Here is a 24,317-nt window from a genome sequence, read left to right on the forward strand (position 1 = left end):
ATGTAACACTGTCTCATAAAATTTCACATTGTAGTCTATATATAAGGTAATATTCATTCAAAGTTTTTAAATTAATGCAGAACAATTTTACAAACAATAATGTAAATCCTCAAAGGGCAGAGTGGGTTATCATTCATTCCTTTCAGTTTTCAGTGAAAGATACTTGTTTATAGAGTCATGACATTTGGATTATATAACCTTTGATGTCCTTTCTGACTTTCACTGTGCTATCCCCATGCAAGAATCCCTCCTATAAAATCCCTGACAATTATTTTTGGAGTTGCTCATCATTTGATGAGATAATATTATGAAGTTACTGTTTTATATTGGTATTATCACTGGTTGAATGATTGCTTAGTGAAAGTCTTTGTGTCACAAAATGTATGTGAATTTTCTCATTTAAACTTCATCATCAACTCATAAGAAAGAATATTATCCCCCATTTTCCAAGTAGAGATTTCAAGTCAGAATAGTAATAATCTCTTAAGATCACAAAGCTAGTAGAAATTTGCTTTGCTTATCAGTTCTATCTATGTGAACTGACAGAAATAAGATGTATTGTTACTGAGAAACTTCTGGTTAGGAAAGTGCCAATAGTACACTTGCAAAATTCTCAATCAGAACTCATTTATAATTGAAAAGGGTTATTTGCTATTAACTAGTATAAATTATATAAATGTATATAGATATATATAGGATATATAAAGATAACTAAATAACTTTTATATAATGGGAATATTGATGGCTGATAGTGAATTTTTTTCTCAGCTCAATTCTAGGTTAACACTTATTCCTGCTGAGACTCTAATATGTGCTTCATAATACTCTTTGTTGCAAACTGAATGTACAGAGTTCTAGATATATAATGTAGATTCTGGAAGTTAATAGATTTCATATTAGCCTAACTTCCTATCTAATGCAAATTACTCTATATAAAGTTTCAGTGACTCAATTATCGCTACAGAGTGATAAAGTAGTTTTGAATTTGCTGTTATTATTATTCATTTAACAAATAGATATAACTATGACAAAAAGTCGAGAATTTAAGAAAATATTTTATTTCAGTTTAAGAAGTTCCCAATAACTAGAGCTATCTGAAATTGGAATAGGCTGCTTTTTATAGTGTTAAAGTGACCATCAGAAGTACATTAAAAGTGATAAAGTGACCAGTTATTATAGTTTAGGCAAAGAGAAATTACACATACTTTTTAGTTTATGTACTCATCACCATTCTACAAATACTGTGTAACGGAAGATACACAGATTAAAAAATAATAATCCCTGACCTCTGGTGCTCAATCTACCAAGGATAATTAGAATAATATTATCAAAAATATAAAACCATTACTGTTATGGACGTGTATGCAACATAAAGAATTCATGTAAAAAAAAAAGAGTGTTGTTGACAAATCTGACAAAATAAAGTTAACTAATGCATCACAAAGAAGCCAAGATATGGTGAGGCCTAAATTTTGTCACATGGAGGGAAGAATGTTGTGCTATCATCCAAATTTGATATTCTACAATTTTATAATCCAGGCATGATGGGAAAAATAATAGGTAAATTGTGAGTTGCTATGCAAATACTGGAACTACTATAGACACTACAGGTTAGGATTTGTAATTATATGTATGACAGACTGTATTAGTTCGTTTTCACACTGCTATAAAGAAATGCCAAGACTGGGTAATTTATAAAGGAAAGAGGTTTAATTGGCTCACAGTTCTGCAGGGCTGAGGAGGCCTTCAGAAATTAACAATCAAGGTGGAAGGTGAAGGGGAAGCAAGATAAGTCTTACATGGCAGCAGGCGAGAAAGAGAGGATGGGGGAAACTGCCACACACTTATAAAGCATCAGATCTCGTGAGAACTCACTCACTCTCAGGGGAACAACATAGGAGAAACTGCCCCCATGATCCAGTCACCTCCCACCAGGTCCCTCCCTCTACATGTGGGGCTTAAAATCAGACTACAGTTTGAGATGAGACTTATGTGGGGACACAGAGCCAAACCATATCAGAGACTAAAGAAGGAGAAAAAAAAGAAAATAATATGATTTTGTGTTTCTCTTTCAATGATTCCTACTCCATATATCACATATCCAGCTAGTCCTCCTAACCCTTCCTCTAAATCATACCCTCAATCAGATATTCTTTCCATTTCCAGCCCTTGTCTTCTGGTCCAAGCAGTACCACCAATTCTCACCTAGTTTCCAATGAGTCTCCCAGTTTCCACCCTGGGCTCCTTACAGTGACAGCCTTCACACAGCTAGCACTCCGGCCTTCTAAAAGCATAAATCAGATATCTTATTATAATTAATGAAGCCATCTATTAGATTTCAATTACATTTAAAAAATAAAACAAACATTGTACTGTGACCTTTGAGGTTCTAAGTAATCTAGTACCCTGTTCATGATTGATCCCCACAGCTACACGCAGTCCCCCCTTCTCCCAGTACACTGTATCTCAGCCTTCATTCTCTTTCTCAAAAAACCAACCTATATTGCTTTAGAACATATCTTTGACATATGTGTTTATTTATGCCTGTAACAACTGTCTTTTAGATCACTGCAGGCCTGTCTTGTTATCAGAACTCTGCTGATCTCCAACCGTCTCGAACCATCTAATCCAGGGGGATATGTATTATGGCCCTGGTCAGAATTCTATTTCATCATCCTCTTGTATTTTCTTTATACAGTTTATTATCATCTGTTCTTTTTTGGTTTACTTATTGGCTAGTATGATTTCAGCCACCTCCTACTGTAATATAAGCTCATCAAAATTAAGAGTCCTGTCTTTCTTACTTAGTAGCAGAATTGCCCAGGACTGAGCCTACCCACAGTAGATATCAAATACAAATTGTTGCATGAAACACTGTCGTCGTGTGTTAGAATCACTTGCTATAGAAGAATTTTAAAATCTGCCAAAAATGTACACTGGCACGAAAGATATTCTGAAGTCTCTCACTTCCTATAAATGGGAGGGTTTAACTGAAATATAAACAGCTTTAAAATAAAGAATTAAACAGTATCTTCTCTTCAGCATATTCATTCACTTATTTTTTATCTTCTTCCAACAACTACCTACTAAATATCTCTTATGCATGAGACATCAAGGGTTGAGTGAAAAAATCATGCATCTTATGTCATTTTCTTTTTATTGTCCACAATGTAATAGACAAGAGGCAGGCTCAAAGAGAACTAAAAAATTCAGCTGGAAGTGTAAAGTTCATCAGGAGTAAACTAGATTTGTTATTCTGAGGTTTCAAAAAAGTGCAAGATTACTTTTAGCAGTTGGAATCAGGAAAAGTGGCACTTGAACTGAGTCCAGAAAGATAAGTAGGATTTGGTAAAGCAGAGATGAGGGGGATAGGGAGGGAAACAAGGCTGAAGGAACCACATAAACGAGGTCAATACAAGATATGTAGGGTGGTCAGCAAATGGATCAGTTTCTTTGGACACTGAAGACTGACTGGAGCCTGGTTGTAGTTGAAATTATTGAATGTCAGATATTGGACTTTATGTATATATATTTGTGTGTGTATGCATATGTACATGCATGCATGTAAGCATGTGTGTAGAAAGCATCATCAGAAATTTACTCTTTCTTCAGTATGTAAAATGGATTGTTTGTGGGAGAGGTCAGAGTAGGATGAACAAGGTTAAATGTATAGATGAAGGAGCAATTTACTGAATTTAGGTAGGTTTGTTAAGTCTCAAAGGAGGTTCCAGTTATTGGAAGTAAAGAAGAGAAAGGAGAACAGCAAGGTGTTTCCACTGTTTTTTTTTAAAACTTCTTTTGTTACTGTTCCTCTTCTTTCTTGCTGTCCACTCCGAGCTGTATTATTTGAACCTGTTTTTCTTGCCTGAGGTTTAAAAAATGTTATCATACATCCTCTGACTTTCAAAAAATACCTCCCTTTTTCCCATATGTCATTTTTCTTCCATTGCTTTTGCATGCACTACATCTCAGCTGTATTCTACATGCTTCCAAGGGCATGTGAAATAAAGTAGTGCAGTAATTGGATGATTATGGAGAAAAGAGAGACCTGTGTGTTTTCCCTAAACCTGTCTCTTTAGAAGCCTCCAACAAAGTTTTAAAATATCAGTTACCCACATTTATAACCTTCTGTTTTGAAGTGTACGTTCTTTCTTTTCTGACCATTTGTAGTAAATGCCAAGAAAACAATGCATTGGACATAAAACAAACATGTAGAGGCAAAGAGCAGAAACAGGGATTTGAGCAGTTCTCAGAAAAGAAAAATACCTAACCCTAGATAAGGCAAGGAACTATTCATAAGGAGAAAAATATCATGCTTCTTAAGCCCATTAAATAAATATAAGCAGAGACCCTCTATACACACTTGACTAAAATTAGGTTAAGAAAATCTCAATTTAGAGTTTTTCCTTCTTTTGATGTAATGTGCTGTATTTTATACGACCACATCATGAATTCTCAGAAGATATTTTTAGTATAAACTACTTTCATGAGACTACAGATTTGCCTAGGATGTGATAGAGTAATTGACATTTTAATATGCTATTTTCCAAAAGGCAAAGAATGGTGAAAATGCTTACACACAAGGTTTTAGGTTTGGCTTATTTGTTGAGCCAGTACAATGAGGAGGAAAAGGAACTGTGAGTTTGCAAAGATTGAAATGTGGAACCTTTACCATCATTCAGGTAATGCTTTTGCAAGCCCTGAAGCTACTTCTACGTAATATACCACAGTAGTGGTTTTATGTGAACTGGGCATAATTTGTTAGCAGTTAAAACTAAGGCTTATTGAATGCTTGGCTTGCAAGTCTGTCTTTTGCTAGGTTTGATATGTTACGTATCTGCCCGTCAGGTAGTGGTTTACGTTTCCTCATACTGCAGTATTTTTAAGATGGAATATGGACCCACTGCTACAAGAGGTACTTTTGTGTAGAACACTGCCATGAGTTGGCATTTTCCCAGCAGAGAGGTTTGCAAACTACTTTTTCTGTGCTTGATTACAAGGTTCCTGGCAAGATTGCTTAAGCAAGCCATTGTTGTTTCTTTTCTTGATGTTTTATTTTATGTTTTTGGAAACAATTTTAATCTTACAGATAATTTGCAAGAATGCTGCAAAAAACTCTCATGTACAATACTCCCAGAGCACTCAGAGAAGTTTTTCCAGTTTCACCAAGTTTCACAAAAGATGATCACTTTTAGTAATTCAGGATAAATGTTGCATCCAGTCGACACGTCTTCATAATATCCTTCAATCTGGAACAATTGTTTATCCTTTCCCTGACTTTCATGATATTGATATGTAGATGGCTAGGCATTTTTTTGTTTTGTTTTTGACAGGGAGTCTCACTCTGTCACCCAGGCTGGAGTGCAGTGGCGTGATCTCAGCTCACTGCAACCTCCGCCTCCCAGGTTCAAGTGATTCTTCTGCCTCAGCCTCCTAAGTAGCTGGGACTATAGGTGCACACCACTATGCCAGCTATTTTTTGTATTCTTAGAAGGGATGGGGTTTCACCATATTGACCAGGCTGGTCTCAAACTCCTGACCTCATGATCTGCCCACCTTGGGATTACAGGTGTAATAGCTAGGCATTTCACATAATGTTTCTAATTTGGGTCTGTCTTATAATTCCTCATATTAGATACATATTATATATATTTTTTGTCTGGAGTGTCATCAAAATGATGCTGTGTTTTTCCTGTTACATTTCATTGGGTGTTTCATGATATGAATATCAATATCTTCCATTTTGGTAGTGTTGAATTTGATTGTTTGATTAAGATAATATCTGCCACATTTTTATATTCTAAAGTGAATTTGTCTCTAGTTGTATGTAAATGTATTTTTGTGGAAAGATATTTTGAGACTGTGTGTAAAATTTCAACTTTTTATCTACTTTCACGCACAAGTTTTAGCATACATTGACCTTTCTTGACTGAATTAATAATGTGCTGTTATAGACAGCCACTGGTTTTCTAATTCCATCCTGTCTCGTGCATTTGCTCTATGGCATTCTACTTTATGTGGGTGAGGATACTGGGGAGAAATACCTAATGTAGGTGATGGGGGAATGGATGCAGCAAACCACCATGGCATGTGTATACCTATGTAACAATCCTGCAAGATCTGCACATGTACCCCAGAACTTAAAGTAAAATAAGAAAAAGAAAAAAAGAAAGAGATATATTTTCTCCCCATGATCTATTTTCTCCCCATGATCTATTTAAATTGTATGCACAAATAGATTTCTACTGTATTTGTTTTAATTCATTGCTATTACAACTTACTTTGGTGCTTAATTTTTCAAGATTTGGTCACTGGGAGCTGCTTCAAGCTGGCCATGTCTCCTTTTAATATGCCCTACTACTCATTGAGAATTTTCTTTCTTTATGACTCAAGGTGTTCTATCTCATCTTGTACATTCCCTTACTTGGCTTTAGATCCTATTCCTTTACTTAAAAAGCTCATATGATTTTTTGTATAGAGTGATATTAGAAACCAAGATCTCTTTGCTCCTATGTTTTCTTAGTAATCCAAACCAAGAAATATATGTGTGTGTATATATACACATACATACATACACATTTAATCATGGTTTATTTTAATATTATATTTATAATTTGTTATAATTGAACACAATTATTCACATTTGCATGCATTCATAATACCTCTAATTCCATTTCAACACCACAGAGTTTATTTTTCTTTGCATACTTGTGCCTCATTTTGTCACCCACCAGAAACCTGGCTCGCATTATTCTCAATATGTTTTCTTATTTGGTAGACTCCCCTGAATTGAACAAATCTTCCATCCACACTAGACTTCTGTTCACCCCCGCATTTTTTCGGCCTTGGCCCTGGCTTTCACCTGTCTGCCTCTTCAGTATGAAGGAAATAGGAAAGCATGCACATTACTGGTTTTTGAAAGATATGCTTTTCTTTCCTTTCCATTGGGTTTATAAACAGGAATTACAATACCATTAGTTAATGTTTCTGACTCAAATTAGTTCTACTTGTGTCTACATTTGTGACCTTATCTATATCAAGATGAATACATGGGGGAAATATTTCTTGAATATAAATCAATATGTAAACATTCATATCTATGACATTCAAAATTAGAGGTTGGATAGTGTCTAGGATTTATTACTGAGTTCCTTTTAGTGATCAGTACATAAAGAATAACATTTAGGTTAGACTAGTAAGTATATCACAAAGACGCAATGACTAAGCTGTCTGTTAGTTAAGCGAATCTCAAATGCAATAAAATAGTTCAGGGGCATTTTGGTGGAGTTAAACTGTAGGGTAGTTAACAGATCAGCATTCACATGCAGCCAGGTTCAAGTACTGGTTAAGCATCTATCAGATTGTTACCTAGGACAAGTTATTTGACTTTTTGCGCTCCAGTCAGGGCGACAGATTGAGACCCTATCTCAAAAAGTAAAGAAATTAATTAACTCTAGGTAAAGTGTTTTTACAATGTTATATCATATAGTTTCAGTAGGTACTCATAACATGATGACCATTTGTAAATGCAGAGTAAGATTGTCTACATAGGACCATGTTGCTGAAGATTTTGAGGGAATATTATGATACAAATTTTTTCTTTTTCTAATTAATATGAAGCAAATGCATTATCAGTTTAATATTCACTATATCTGTCAAACTGTACTTTCTGATTAGAGAACACTCTTGATTTTGAAGTCTTTATAAATTGTTTCTTGAATCAACTCAAATGTTTTTATTTTACTGGTACAAAGTATGCATAAAATAGAGGGTATGTTGTGAGGCTTCAGATATTTAACTGAATTTCTTTGATCATTTCTATAAAAGCTACATCTTTACCAGTTGGCATTGATTAGTCCTCTATAAACTGGAATTAAAATCTAATTTTGATGTAACTAATTATGAAGTGAAAATACTAGAGAAATGAATGGCTAGTGGATATTTCTGGTCACATTTACATGTGAATATAAACCAAGGATGACATCTGAGTCCTTTTTATAATGATTTGAAGTTTATCTTCACCATGTTCCTCTCATCAATCAGTTTCCATATTAATGCTAATGTAGGTCACTCATCTAGTGAAGTCGATGAAAAATACACCAGAGAAATTAAATAAGAGTCTCTTGTGATTTAAACTAAAAGACAAAAAAGGAGTGAATCAGCCAAAAATATGCACTGCCACATTAATACAAATTTTTAAAAGGCTTCCAAGACATGACTGAGCTGTCACAAGTAAGAATAAAGCGTTTTTTTAAAAGCATGTCTCAGACAGGGGGAGTGGGAACTTAACCAATGGAAGTAAGTATAAAGTCTTACATACTGAGGAAGATAGCCCCAAGTCAGCTCCTGAAGAAATTTCTTTAAGAGCTGTTTGCTTTTAGTAAAGCAAAAACTATACTGCTAAAATTCATTCCGAATTTTCTTTTACTCCAGATTTTCTTAGAGGGAGATAGAATGTTTTGTTTGTTTTTATTATTATTATTATACTTTAAGTTATAAGATACATGTGCAGAACGTGCAAGTTTGTTACATAGGTATACACATACCATGGTGGTTTGCTGCACCCATCAACCCATGATCTACATTAGGCATTTCTCCTAATGCTACCCCTCCCCTAGGCCCCCTGCCCCTCGACAAGTCCCAGATTGTGATGTTCCCTTCCCTGCCTCCATGTGTTCTCATTGTTCAACTCCCACATACAAGTGAGAACATACTGAGAACATGTGGTGTTTGGTTTTCTGTTATTGTGTCATTTTGCTGAGAATGATGGTTTCCAGTTTCATCTATGTCCCTACAACACCATTCTTTTTTATGGCTACATACTATTCCATGGTGTACATGTGCCACATTTTCTTTATTCAGTCTATCATTGATGGGCATTTGGGTTGGTTCCAAGTCCTTCCTACTGTGAACAGTGCTGCAATACACATACATGTGCATATGTCTTTATAGTAGAATAATTTATAATTCTTTGGGTATATACCCAGTAATAGAATTGCTGGGTCAAATGGTATTTCTGGTTCTAGGTCCTTGAGGAATCACCACACTGTCTACCACAATGGTTGAACTAATTTACACTCCCACAGTAGTGTAAAAGTGTTTCTATTTTTCCATATCCTCTCCAGCATCTGTTGTTTCCTGACTTTTTAATGATTGCCATTCTAATTGGCATAAGGTAGTATTTCACTGTGGTTTTGATTTGTATTTCTCTAATGACCAGTGATGATGAGCCTTTTTTTGTATGTTTTTTGGCTGCATAAATGTCTTCTTTTTGAGAAGTGTCTATTCAATCCTTTGCTCACTTATTGATGGGGTTGTTTGGTTTTTCTTGTAAATTTGTTTAAGTTCTTTGTAGATTCTGGGTATTAGCCCTTCATCGATGAAAAGATTGCAAAAATTTTCTCCCATTCTGTAGGTTGCCTGTTCACTCTGATGATAGTTTCTTGTGATGTGCAGAAGCTCTTTAGTTTAATTAGGCCCCATTTGTCAATTTTGGCTTTTGTTGCCATTGCTTTTGGTGTTTAATCATGAAGTCCTTGCCTATGCCTATGTTCTGAATGGTATTGCCTAGGTTTTCTTCTAAGGTTTTTTGTGATTTTAGGTCTTATATATAAGTCCTTAATCCATCTTGGGTTAATTTTTGCATAAGGTGTAAGGAAGCAATCCAGTTTCAGTTTTCTGCATATGGCTAGCCAGTTTCCCCAACACCGTTTATTAAATAGGGAATCCTTCTCCATTGCTTGTTTTTGTTCAAGTAACATGGCCACAAACATTCTGGCTCCTGTGACAGCTGTTGGTCTTGTTCTCATAGGAGCCAATTAGTACTGGTCTTTAAACAAATATTTCAGTGAAATGCTTAATGTGACTCAGCTTCTGAAAGATGAATCTGTGAATACAAAGTCTACAGGACCAGAGCTTAACCCTGGCTCCCAGCCAGTTCAACAAGGTGTTGTGCCTCTGTGACAGTTCTTGGCAGGCAGCCAGTCAGCATTCCCTGGGGTCCACAATCTCACTACGTACTCTCCATTTAAACTTGTTCAGCAAGTAATAAAAATCCTTAGAACACTTCAGAGGATTGTTTTTCCCTTCATTCAGAGACAAGAGCCTAAGGAAGAGGTCTGCGGGGGTAGAGTAGACCACAATAAATTAAGCCAGGTAGGAGAACAGACTTAAGCAGACTTTAGAAATGAATGGGGAGTGACTGTCAGGAGATGGGGGATAATCAAGTAACTGGGGTCCAGAAGAGAAAGAAACAGACTACACAAAGAGCAGATATATTTGCTCCTTACTATTGACCAGAATTTCATATGCTTCAAGAGAATGCCTTTCCAATCTTTTTGTAAAAACAGCTGATTTCTCAATTATTTTCTAATGCAGGCATATTTTCTTATTTTTACAGATGAACAAACACGTTCAGAGAGGTGAGGTAACTTGCCAACATCATATAAGCTTATAACTGTTTCATGATGGAACCAAGTTTTATACCCAAACCCAATATTTTCACACATATGCTACTCTTTCTTGTATATGCTTTACCCACCAATAATTCTGTTTTACTATTATGGCTAATATGATTTATTCATACATTTATAAAAAATTTGCTGACTGAAACATTCTGACACAAGACTGGACACTGGGAATACAATGGTGAGTTCAGACATGAAGAATAGGTTCTAATCTGGGAGTTAAATATTAATCAATTAATTACATTGATCCCATATCACAAGACTATGAAGTGCTGTAAAAAATAGGTCCAGGGAGTACTAAGTACCAAGTGCTTATAATTGGAGACTTCACCTAATCAGTGAAATTAGGGAAGATTTTTAAAGAACTAGTCACTTGAGCTAAGACTTGCCGGGAAAGAGTCAATTGGATGATGTGGGGAGGAAAACACTCAAGTGTAAAGATCTTGTTTAGGCCGGCAGCTATGGGAAGTGGGTAGAAGACCCTTGTGGCCACAGTAAAGAGAAAAGATAGGAGTCTTGGGTGAGATGATACTGGAGACCATCATCATCCCATGGGTTGCACAGGACCAAACCATCGAGGTCTTGTAAGTTCCATAAGGGTTTCACCAGAGGGCTTTGGTTTGGTGTAACCCTTATGGAACAAATCAGGACCAGGTTTAATAAAATATTATGACTTCAGTTCTATAAATGATTCCGACATATTTTTGTGACAACCAAGAAGAAATGTCAATTAGACAGTCTTTATACACATCTGGAATTCAGAGGAAAGTGCTGTGTTAGAGTTAGAATTTTAGAATTCAGACATAAATAAATGATAACCAATATAATGAATATGATTAAGTTCATCCAGAGAGACTATAAACAAAAACTAGAAGAAATGTAGGATGTTCCTTTGCTGAACTCCCAAGTTTCTGCTCTCTGTGTCCCCACTTCTTTTTCTGTTACCCAGAACCACAGTATTTAATGATTATGTAAAGGAGAAAAATAAAGTGGAATCCACAGAATATGGGAAACATACTGGAGAATTTTTGCCATAAAAGCCAAGGTAGGAAAGTTTAATAAAGGAAGGAATGGGTCTGCTGTTCTAAATGCTGTCAATATGTCAAATGAGTTGAAAACTAAAATATCTTTTAAACTTAGCAACTTTGAGGATTTTTTTCTGGCCTTAATGTTATATCCTATAATCAGTTGAATAGTATATTTTCTTTCTTAATTTTGTTATGATCTTTATATTCAGTTTTAAGCTAGAATAAAATAGGAATAGTCTGTCAGAAATTATTGGAGGCCAAGCCACAACTTTGTATAGGAAAGTTTCTTGCATGGTTCTTTCTTTCATATATTAATTCACATATGTAACACATCCATCCATACATACAACATGTAGTTTTCCATATTTTCTTAAAACCTGAGGGAACTTTTCAGTTTCTAGGCCTGTCACTTAAATATTGACTATTTCAGATATCAATGATTGCACTTTTTCTCTCAAAACTCAAGTTTAGAATAAAAGCAAAATATTAATTAAACATTGATTCAAAAATATAATTTTTCATTACACATAAACATTCTTTGTAAATATTCTTAAAGTGGTAAATATTGAAAGATCACTTGTCATAGCCCACACCTGCTAATAGAAATAGGGCTCTAAGTAAGGCAAATGAGATGTATATAAAGAACACAGTTCACTGTGCGGTCCTGTTATATTAGCTTGCCTTCTTCTGTGTCTTTGTACTTCATACTGTGAACATTTAAAATGTGTGTTAGTTTGGGTCAGATATACATTGATTTTGAAGCTGCATCAAATAGAAAGTGTATCTTAAAACATTTCTCTGTGCATAAAGGGAAGAAACAATGCATGAAGTAAGATTAGAATATCAGAAGTAGGCTAGGCAGGGTGGCTCACACCTGTAAATCAGCACTTTGGGAGGCCAGGTCAGGTGGAACACCCAAGGTCAGAAGTTCAAGACCAGCCTGGCCAACATGGTGATACCCCATCTCTACTAAAAATACAAAAATTAGCTGAGCTTGATGACAGGCACCTATAATCCCAGCTACTCGGGAGGCTGAGGCAAGAGAGTCACTTGAACCCAGGAAGTGGAGGTTGCAGCGAGCCAAGATTGTGCCACTTCACTGCAGCCTGGGAGATGGTGCAAGACTCTGCCTCCAAAAAAGAAAAACAGAATATCAAAAGTATTGAGGACCTTAGTTGAGTGCTTTTCTTTTCTTTCTTTCTTTTTTTTTTTCCAGTAGCCACTTTTTTTTTAATTGTACTTTAGGTTCTGGGGTACATGTGCAGATCATGCAGGGTTGTTGCATGATTAAAGCAAATGGCAAGGTGGTTTGCTGCCTCCATCACCTTGTCACCAACATCTGGCATTTCTCCCCATGTTATTCCTCCGAACCTTCCCACCCCCTGCTGTCCCTCCCGTAGCCCATACCAACAGACCCTAGTATGTGATGCCCCCTTCCCTGTGTCCATGTGCTCTCATTGTTCAACACCCACCTATGAGTGAGAATATGAGGTGTTTGATTTTCTGTTCTTGTGTCAATTTGCTGACAATGATGGCTTCCAGATTCATCCATGTCCCTACAAAGGACACAGACTCATCTTTTTTTATGGCTGCATAGTATTCCATGGGGTATATGTGCCACATTTTCCTTGTCCAGTTGATTAGACAAAATGTTACAACTTAACCACACACGTAAATTCATACCCATGTACGTACATAGACAAATGTGAAACAGATGATATAAAAGGTAATTTTAGGAATGAGAATTTGTTTCTGGCTGACTTTAGTTGTTCCAAAATCTTGGTAATTAAGTTATGATAGTTATATATATATAGGCCAGAGCAAAATTATTTATTTTTACATATCTTTGATATTTTAAAAATATTTTATAGGATTTTCATGTAAAAAAATAATTTTAGGTATGGTTTTAATACTTTAATTATTCTCACAAAAACATAATTTGGCCATATTTTCTCTAAAATAGCAAAATAAGTTGAATCTTTTTAAGTATTTTGCCCCCAATTTTTAACCAACTATTGGTAATTATAAGCTTCCATATTTAGACAAGTCTAAGAAAGCTAATTAAATATCTCACTCCCGCTTAGGTTATATATGAAAAATAGTAAAATTGCCCTATACATAGACAGGTCTTGAACATATTAGTCATAAAGAAATACCTTGATGAAAAATTTGTAATTAATATTTTCTTGTACTGTAGAACTTCCACTTTGTTGAGTGACTGGTGTCTATAATTGCTATTTCTTTCTATTTTCATGGTTAATTTCAGGGCACATTCAGAAAATGAAAGTACCTCTTTACCATCGGCTGACTCCTGTACCAGTCCTACAAAGATGGACTTATCATACAGTAAGACTGCTAAGCAGTGCCTGGAGGAGATATCTGGTAAGTGACCTCATCAATGCATAGTTCAAACCTAGGAATTTTTGTATTCTCTCTATAAGACTTTTTATTAAATTATGTTTGTGGTACACTGTTTTTTTATGCAAAGATGGACTATGTACCTCTCATGCTTCAGAAATCTTTAGATATTTGGCTATTCTGCTTAAGATAATCTCTTTGTTACTCTAAAAGGAATGGTAGTCCTTTCAGAAGTGAAGACTGTAAGTCATTTTGCCCTCAGCCAAGTTGAATAAAATCCAAGAAAACCTGAATAATACATCTGGAGATTGAAAATAAACTAATGATTGACCATGTATATTCTCTATGGCTAATCCAGCCTGCTCTGTCATCAATTCTGTATTATTGAAAACATTTCTACAAGGTGATTTCAAATGACTATTCCAAAAATCTCTAATTAGGAAAATATTTTATTATATATTGATGATGTGAAAAAAATACATACCCCAGACACAGTTATCAGGTTTTTGGTGTGTATACAATGGGATGCTGAGCCTAAGAGCAATGTTTTCTCTAGGGTCCAGTAAGCCTAAGCATATATGGAAGGCATCTGGTATAATTTCATTACATATAGATCTATATTCATGAAACCAAGTAACCTCCTAGCCAAATACATTGCCCTTAAAGGATGAGAGATTTAAGAGTACTTTATCTGTTGTTCCTAAGTATAATAATGCATGAAAGTGGAGGTATGCCTGTTGTAACAGTAAATCTCTGGCTCAAGCCTTGTGTATTCACAGCTAAATTCAAATGAAGAAAACTAAATAAATTATTTAGCTTTTAAAAATTATTGTAGACTCCAAATACTGAAAGTATAAGTATTGCTAGGAAGCTCATGATGACTGTATCACAAATTTGGGGGTGAAGAAACTTCCCCACTTCAGCAAAACTGAAAAACTTCTGGCAAGCATTAGACGTGACTACATTATCCTACAGTGGATATTGACAACCTTTACAGAACAGCATTCCAATAGTACTTCTTGAAATCAACATTAGTTGATAACATTAGGCATCAGAGGTTTCATATGGAGATTACAACAAAGGGCCAGTACTAGGTAGGGGTAGAAATGGTAATACCAAGGCATAGATATGCAGATAGTAATTGTAGATTTTTCAAATACATGGGCGATGTGTTGACTTTCCATTAACTCTGGGTAGTACCATCATCAAAACGATGCTATGTGTGTATTATGACCAGAGTTGTATAAAATTAGCATGGCATGAAGATGTGTATGCCTCATTTATTTTTTATACATAAATGTCTTCAATATGCATATTAAGTACTAGAGCCCAAATCTGTGGAAGAAATTAATTTAGTAGAGTTTGAATTGCAGTTTTATGTGAATTTCACCAAGAAACACTGTTTTCAGAAACAAATATATCACAGTATGTCTGATTGGTTAAATAGTCCATATTTGATTTTTTTCTCCACTTTCTTATTATCTACCATTTGATTACTTTTTCATTTTTCTAGTTGATATGTCCTTTAACATTCTGATTTTAATATAATACCTGAAAGTCAATATAAACTAGCAATTAATATTATAATTTAATGGATTTATTAGAGAGCATAACATTTTGCAGCAATAATGAATTGTTTACATAAAATCATAGATTTCAGTCTAAGATTTAGATAAGAATACAATAAAAGAAAGAAAACAAAAACAAATGGTGTGATAAAGCTTAATTGTGTTAATCCCACTATCATCTGTTTAAAATCAGCCTGTAGTGGGATAGTGAAAATGTCTCTCAATGTTAACTTGAGATTTCCTGGAAGAATTATGATATTATTTGCAGTTAGTAAGTTATAACTTGAGTACTATAATTGAAGAAATCTAGCTAAAGAAATGTGAGCAGGCTAGTGATAAGATGACTATCACAAAGAAATTAGATTATGTATTTTCATCATTTTAAAATTTTAGTTTATGGATCACTATCACTCTCTTACCATTTCTGCCTTAGGTTTTAGTATCTACATAGATGCTTTTCCTTACACCTTGGCCTCTCCTCCCATGATCTTGTCTTACGATCCCTCCTGAGCTGCTTCTTCTCACGATCATACCCTAGATCTAGGCATCATCAGAAACTGCAACTTCTCTATGACCTCACTTTCCTGCACCACAGTCTCACTGATTATAAACTCGTATCATTTCAATATTCTTCCTTTTGTTCCCTGACCCCAGCAATGATTCCCCTAGGATTTCTAATTCATTGATCCTACCACTTTTTACTGTTCCACACAAACCACTGCATATTTTTCTTCTCTCTTTAGTCAGCTAAATTCCTGTAATAAGTGAATGTAATTTTAGTTTTATATACTCTTAACTCCCTTGCCTCTCTCTCACTTTATTGTAATCATTCGATGTAATCATGACCTGGTTACATTAAATCTCCACCTATTCTATACCCACAATGAATGAACCAGGAAAAAGCACATCACATATCAATGCAACTCACTTTACATTCGTCACCACCAACCTCAAGTATGTAATTCTCCTGCAGTCATTCTATGTTTTTTACATCTTTTTTTCTCAAACGTCCAACATCACCAGTCCCATCCTTTCTCTTAACTGATAACCTTGATGTGTACATCACTTAAAAAAGCAAAACACAAAGAAAAGTTTACAAACCCCTGTTATTACATCTACCCAAGTATAACATTTATACCCATTTAATACCTATTTACTCTGCTTTTACTTGGGTTACTCTCTCTTCTCTTTAATAGCTACCTCCCAACCAAATCACTTTTTTTTAGCCCATGGGATACAATCATTTCTGCAACCTTAATTTTAAAAATCAACTTCCCTTGACCCCAAATTTGTCTTCAAGTACTGTTTCCATTTATCTCCTTCTCTTTATGGCACACTATGGAAAGAGTAGGCTTCAATCACAGTCTCTTGGGCTTTTAGCTCCACTTCTCCATTGAAACTTCTCTTATTGAAGTTACCGTTAGTGTCAACATGGCCAAATCCAAGGATCAAGTCTCAGGCCTCATCTTACTTCACCTTGCAGCAGCTAGTTGTCCTCTTCTAAGAAGGTTTCTTCCTTGATGCTATAGTGTGGATATAGTTTGTTTGGCCTTACCAAGTCTCATGTTGAAATCTGATCCTCCGTGTTGGAGGTGGGGCCTCGTGGGAGGTGTTTGGTTCCCAGGGGCAGATCCCTCATGAACAGTTTGGTGCTATTCTCCTGGGAATGAGTGAATTTTCACTCTTAGGTTCCACAAGGACTGGTTGTTGAAAATAACCTGGCACCTTCTCATTCTGTTGTTTATGCTCTCACCATATAATCTGTGCACAACAGCTCTCCTTTGCCTTCCACCATGCGTGGAAGCAGGCTGAAGCCCTCACAAGAAGCAGATGCTGGAAGCAGTTGTATGGCCTAAAGAACAGTGAGCCAGATAAACCTCTTTTCTTCATAAATTTCCCAGCCTCAGATATTCCTTTATAGCATCACAAATGGACTAAGATACTTTTTAGGGTTATATAACCCTTTGTTTTCCTCAAACCTTGCTGTTCCTTCTTGGTCTCCTTTTCTAGTTACACTTTTTTCTTGATTATTTCTTATGATTTAAATGATCATAAGATTTCTTATGATTTAAACAGGTCTCTGTTTCTAGATATATCTGCCTATAAATGCTCCCTTGGTGATTTTATGTTAATAATACTATCTCATGACTTTAAATGTCATCTATATTCTGATAGGTTAAAAATGTCTCTCTCTGCTCTAGTTCTTTCCACTGAACTCTGGACTCAGATATCCAATTGTCTACACAATCTTTCCCCTTGAATATCTCATAGACACAACATATAGTGTATCCCAAACTGAACGTCTAATATTAACCTAAAAAATTGTGTCCCTCAAAAACTCTTTACCCAAGTCTTCTCCATTTTGATTAAGAATTTCATCCTTCCAGTTGTGCAACCTTAAAACCTTAGACTTATTCATGACTCCTTTTTAATGCCTCATATCTGATGCCCTGATATTCTATTTGTTATAATATCTTGTTGACACCAAAAGTATTGTTTTCCATTTGAACTCAGAGATAATTGGTGTATATCAGTCAACTTTTGGGATATTTCTCAGTATTTGAACTCTTGTTACTTTTGTCAGAAATTCAGAAACTGAAAAAATTTAGATGACACAATATCTAACTAACTATAACAAATAAGGTACTGAGATACCCTAGAATAATTAATTGTGTTTTCAAAATATATCCAGAATTTGCCAGTTTTCCTTTTTTCTACTTTTGTCTGTTTTATTAACTGGCATATTACCAATGGTTAATTGGTACATAGATAGCACTCAATAAATGCATGTAAAATGAAATTAATATAATGGACATAGCATTAAAATGATAACTACAATGAAAAAGGGACCTAATAATTTTCAGGTGAAATCAATAGAGAGAAAAGGTAGGAACTATACCTTTGGCTTTGGAAGGCATTCAGAAAATAATCACAGTGAATTATGATAAATTATACTCAACTAAAGGGGTTGATATAAATAGAAAACAAAAATTTGCTTTTGGTTATGCCATCACTGAATAATCAAAGAGTATGAGGAAGAAAAGATTTAGTCATTCTGTAAAAGCAGTGTTACAGTTCAGAAGCTCTCCCTGTTGCTCTAAGATTTGGAAACAGCAGATTAAAAAATGGAAGAAGGCCATGAATGGTGGCTTATACCTGAAATATTAGTACTTTAGGAGACCAAGGCAGGAGGACTGCTTGACATCAGGAGTTCAAGACCACCCTGAACAACATAGTGAGATCCTGTCTCTACAAAGAAGGAAAACTTAAATTATTCAGACATGGTGGTGTATAGCACATGTGTAGTCAAGTCTACTCAGGAGGTTGAGAAGAGAATATGGCTTGAGCTCAGGAGTTCAACACTGCAGTGAGCCATGATCACACCACTGCACTCAAGTCTGTGTGAAAAACAAACAAACGAAAAGCAGGGTGGGGGGAAATGGGCGGAGAAGAAGGATAAATTCATAACACAGGTTGAACATCAATAATTTAAAAATCCAAAATTCAAAAGGTCCCAAATTTATAACTTTTTGAGTGCTGACATAATGCCATGAGTGGAAAATTCCAAACCTGACTTCCTGTGAAAAATTGCAGTCAGAATACAAGTGTACAACGTGGTTTATTCAGCATTCTCAGGACAAAAAATAGTCTCCCAGTCCCCTTTGGCTGCTATGTATCTTTTTCATGCACACCCAGATTCCCCCACACAAGCGCACCCACAAAGGGTAATGACGTGTGCAGAGTAGATATGCCAATGGCAGGTTTCCCACAATGCTCCACATTGGGCCGAGAACTATATGCATTAAACTGTGGTTTCTGTTTGGTTTTTGTTTGTTTGCTTATTTTTTACTCTGTCGCATAAAGATACTGTTGAAAATGTCAAAAAGGCCTGAAGATACCCCTATGGCTAACAGTAATAAGAACAAAGGGAAGCATTTATGTTTCTCCCTAGCACAGAAAGTCAAACTGTTGGAGAAACTAGACAGTGGTGTAAGTGGGAAACATCTTACATAAGAGTATGGTGTTGGAATGACCACCGTATATGACCTGAAGAAACAAAAGGATAAATTGTTGAAGGTCTCCATTGAAAGTGATGACAGTTAATGAAAAATAGGAAAATACTGTATAAAGCTAAAAATGAAGATCTCAATTGTGTATTGAAAGTGTGGATCTATCAGTGTCACAGTGTACACTTGTCACTTAATGGTATTCTGATGGTGGAACAAGGAAGGCTCTTTCACAGTGAACTCACAATTGAAGGAAATATTCAATAGGCTGGTTGTAGAAACTTAAGGAAAGATGTGACATTAAAATTTTAAAGCTTTGTGGTGATAAATAGTAAAGACATTCATTGATGAGTTTGCCAAGATCATTGCTGATGAAAATCTGACTCTGGAACAAATCCAGTTTTGATACCTCAGAAAAATACTGACCCAGAAGATGAGACAGCCCCTACAGGAAGTAAGGATGCCAAGGACAGAATAACTGAGTTTGGATGTACTTATGCAGCAGTAACCCATAAATAAAAACTTGCTGTGATAACCAAAAGCTCGTGTCCTTGCTGTTTTCAGGTAATGAATTTCTTACCAGTTTATTATTATGCCAACAAAAAGGCCTGGTTCACCAGGGACATATTTCTGATTGGTTTTACAGACATTTTGTATCAGCAGTTCTTGCTCACTGCAGGGAAGCTGGACTGGAAGACTGCAAGAATGTATGTGATGATATTTATTCTACACATTGTCTAGCTGAATTATTGTCAGAAACAATGTTTATGCCATATACTTCCCTCCAAATGTGACTTCACTTATTTAGCCAAGGGACTAAGTTATACTTTGATCAACAAAGAATAAATATAAAGCACTTCCTTAAATAGCATGCCTGTACCAGTGAACAGAGGAATATGTGTGGAAGGTTTTCAAAAGAAGTTTAGCATGAAGGATGTCATATATGCTGTGGTCAAGCTTTGGAATAAAGTGATTAAAAACATGGTTATACCTGTCTGGTGTGACCTCTAGTCTGCATCTATGTTCAGTCGATGATGAAACAGGTGGTGACTTTGAAGGATTCCATATGTCAAATGAGAAAAACAATGATGTCTATGATGTCTGACCCTATGTATGCAAAACAACAACAACAACAACAACAACAAAAGAACCTTTCAGAGACCATGAGTGGGCTGGAAGAAGTGGATATCAAAGAAATTTTTAATACTGATAATGAGGCTCCAGTTGTTCATTCATTCAACAATGATGACATAGCCAAAATGGTGCTGAATGGTACTGTGATAATAGTAATGATGGAGATAACAGTGTTAACACTGCAGAAAAAGTGCCTAGAGTCAACATGATGGAAATGCATGATGGTCTTAGAGAAGAACTAGAACAGTGGCATTCACTACTGAACAATAAATTATGCCAGTCGATAAAAATCAAAGAGATTTCTAAGACAAAAACTTGTTTATGAGGCAGATGACTCTAGAGGAAACATTTTTAAAAAGCTACCCAGCAGAAGGCCTCCTCCATCCCAGGGGAACCATTTCCTGGTCCAACTGCTTCTGGTGTTTCTTTTCACCAAACACACACACACAGTGTTACACACACACACACACACACACACACACACACAGTGTACAGTAACCTTTTAATCCAAACACAGCATTGGATGTAGAGATGGAAGCTTGCAGTCGTTTGTGGTTGCTGTTGTTCCACAGCTGATGCAGATATTCTGGCAATGCTACTGTGTTGCTTAGTGACCCTGAGTACATTATTTTTTCACTGCGTTAATGCTATATCACATTTTTTACTGGTAGTTACTTATGTATAAATAATTGCAATAAAATAATTGCTTATTAGTAGCATATAAACTCAGGAATGATGACAATGCCACAAAACCACAGATTGTCCACACAGGTAACTGAGATAGAAATACCTTTGATTTCTGATGGTTCAATGCACACACACTTTGTTTCATGTACAAATTTTTAAAAAGTATACAATTACCTTCAGGTTATGTATATAAGGTGTATATGAAACATAGGTGAATTTTGACTTTCGTCCCATCCCCAAGATGTCTCACTATATATAGGCAAATATTCCAAAATCTGAAAAAATTCAACATGCAAAACACTTCTGGTCCAAAGCATTTCTAATAAGGGATATTAAACCTGTAATAGAATAATCCTATAAGCGAATGAAGCTGTCAGAATTCTAAAGCTCATGGGATGTTTTCTATATTAATGATGCCTCTCTTTCTCAGAGTCTCCATCTCTTTCTCAGTCCTTGTCTTTCTGATTTCTGTCGTTGCCACTATATTCTGGATGCTAGTGAAACCACAAAGCATATAAGCACCTGAATTTATTGCTAGGCCCTAGCTTAGAGTGGCCCACAGAATATCCCTTCCATGATTGTTTGAGACATGGAAAGAGAAATGTTGTAGGAATTGGAAAAAATAAATTTTGGCCTCCGCACTGCGATTATTTAGCTGTTTGATTTGCTCCTTGGTTCCCTTTTCTGTGTAGTGACTATGATGATGCTTAATAAATTCAGAAGATTGTTGTGAGATATGGTATTATTCTTCCATCAGTCTTTTCAGTAACGATCACCTGTCATCCTATACATTCCAGGCATCTCAAAATTTGAGAAAACAAATGTGACAAAGACGTGAGCTCTCCTATGAAAGAGTAAGAAACAAATAGGTAAAGTAACACCACAAATAAGTGAATAAACAGGAATGTGGAAATAACTTAGTTGAAAGAGTCATGTGGAACTTAGAATATCAGACATATATGTTATAGAATTCTAATGAACAAAGAAATTGTGGAATAACATTCTAGGAAGAAACAACTTCATGAAAATAATTTGAAAGAAATTCTTAACTTACTATTTTCATTAGTTTCTTTTTTGTAAAATTGGGCATTTCTCTTATATTCACTGGGGTTCTGGTAGTTCTCTGATTTTCTGTAACCCCAAGCTTCAATGCTCTTGTTATTGTTGAATTTTTATTGCTCATGGTTGGTGTAGGGGCCTCAATGAGGAATAAGTATGTCCTGCTCCCCAAGTGAATTCTGATTAAGTTAATCTTGGCAGGGTAAGATGCAGGCTTCATAAATTTATTAAGTCTATATAATTTTGGGAAGCCTGGAAAGAATACAGAAAATAAAATGTACAGTGTCTAGAAAGGGGTTTGGGTGAGTTAGGAGTTCTATAGCTTAAGCTCTGTTGGTTGTATAGTAAGCGTACCTGAAAGTTCTGGTGTAGTTTTGTGTGGCCAGTGTCCATTGCCCCATCTTCTGATAATAGCACCTTGATTTTCTTTGGGGATCATTCTCTGCTTATGTGATCCAACTGAAATTGACCTAAGTGGAACCAGTCAGAACAATCTATTTATTTATTGCAGTGACTGTTTGAGGACTGAATGTGTCACCCGATTCAGTTTGATCAGAAAAAATAAGACTCAATCTCAGGACTTTTCCTGAGGTTGTCATACAAGAAGTGGTCTCTGTTTCTGCTAGACCTAAAACTAATAAAAGGAAAGCTTGGAGCTGCTTATAGTAACCTTCACCCTCAAATGAAACAAACACAGAGGAAACAGGACCTAAATCAGGAGAGACCAAATTCAAGGTCATTGCTGGAAATGTCTGAGCCCCTGAAAAATCCATGTCTGAAACTATTTCTCCTCTACTTTTGAGTTATGTAATCCAGAAAAAAATCTTGTTGTGCTTATACAAATGGGAAAATCATCCCTATTGCATGAACTACAAGATGCATGACATATAAAGATTTATCATATTTGCCATACTGTTAAGGAACAAACTTGAATGGTTCACAATGCAGATGTATTAGAGGGATTTGCTAAGTTAGTGGGAGAGCTTAGCTGCTTAAATTTTCATCAGTGCAGTAACTCACTTGATATTATGAAAATACTGTCTTTGCCATTAAATGGTAATGAAAGTTTAAAAAGATAATAAACTATGGTTTGAAGATAAACATCAGAAATGCATGACACTCAATAAAGTAGTATGCTGGATAGAAGACTTTTTCAATTTGGATATCATCATAAGTCTTCATGTATATCTCCAATATTCTTAAGTAAATGACTTAAATTTGCTTTTGCTCATTATGTTCTTTGTGAGGAAGCCTAGTCATATTTACCCAATCTCATGATGATAGCTCCAATAATTATTATAGTCAGGTAAAATATATTACATGATTTTTGGCATTGAGCAAATAGCTTATTGCTTCCTGTCTTTCCTCTAAGATTCATATGATGACCTCAATATTACACTGCTGGCTGAATTAATGGTACAGATTTTACCGCTTTGGCCTGAGTTTTGGTCTCACATTCATTGACCAAAAGAATGTGTCCTCAGAAGCCATCCCTTTCATTATGTACCAAGAGATTCTGCCAAATGTAAAGCAAGCCTAAATTTTTATCCCACTGGTAGTCAAGAAAGTTTTTTGATTTTTTTCTATAGGTTCATATTTGCCCTTTTTTTTGCATAAGACTATCCACTAACATGTATAACATTTGTTTAATTCATGTCTTAACCTTTATCTGGAATTTATATTCAACTGACAAATGTTCTTAGATGCCAGACGTGCTCAATATCAATAAAGCTGATATGTCATTTGTAAAACAGTAATATTACAATTATTGGATGAGTTCAGGAAACCATTTTAGAAATAAAAGAATTTAGGTTAAACAGAAGTTATATAAGCAAATGGCTACATGTGCTTATCTGACTACCAGACATTATATAAAATAACGGAAAATATCTGACATTTATCATCACTGTAAATGATCACTGAAATTGCCTTTTCTTGAATGTTTATAAAAATTAAGAAGATCAAGCTGGGATAATTCAAATCAGCTTAAGTCCTTTACTTAAATGGCTA

The 24,317-nt window shown here is 35.4% G+C and overlaps 1 protein-coding gene across 11 annotated transcripts in view; it reads left to right on the forward strand.

Annotated features, from left to right (window-relative positions):
- NAV3 (neuron navigator 3) overlaps positions 1-24,317 on the forward strand; it is an 872,565-nt gene that overhangs the window by 666,366 nt on the left and 181,882 nt on the right. For all 11 annotated transcript variants that reach the window (XM_017976235.5, XM_078336921.1, XM_054238645.2 and 8 more), the window contains one exon: positions 13,761-13,876. In XM_017976235.5, coding sequence (XP_017831724.1) covers positions 13,761-13,876 — 116 coding nt within the window. The remainder of the gene's footprint in view (positions 1-13,760; positions 13,877-24,317) is intronic.

Source organism: Callithrix jacchus, chromosome 9 (genome assembly GCF_049354715.1).
Source record: "Callithrix jacchus isolate 240 chromosome 9, calJac240_pri, whole genome shotgun sequence".
In the NCBI taxonomy this organism is placed as follows: Eukaryota; Metazoa; Chordata; class Mammalia; order Primates; family Cebidae; genus Callithrix; species Callithrix jacchus.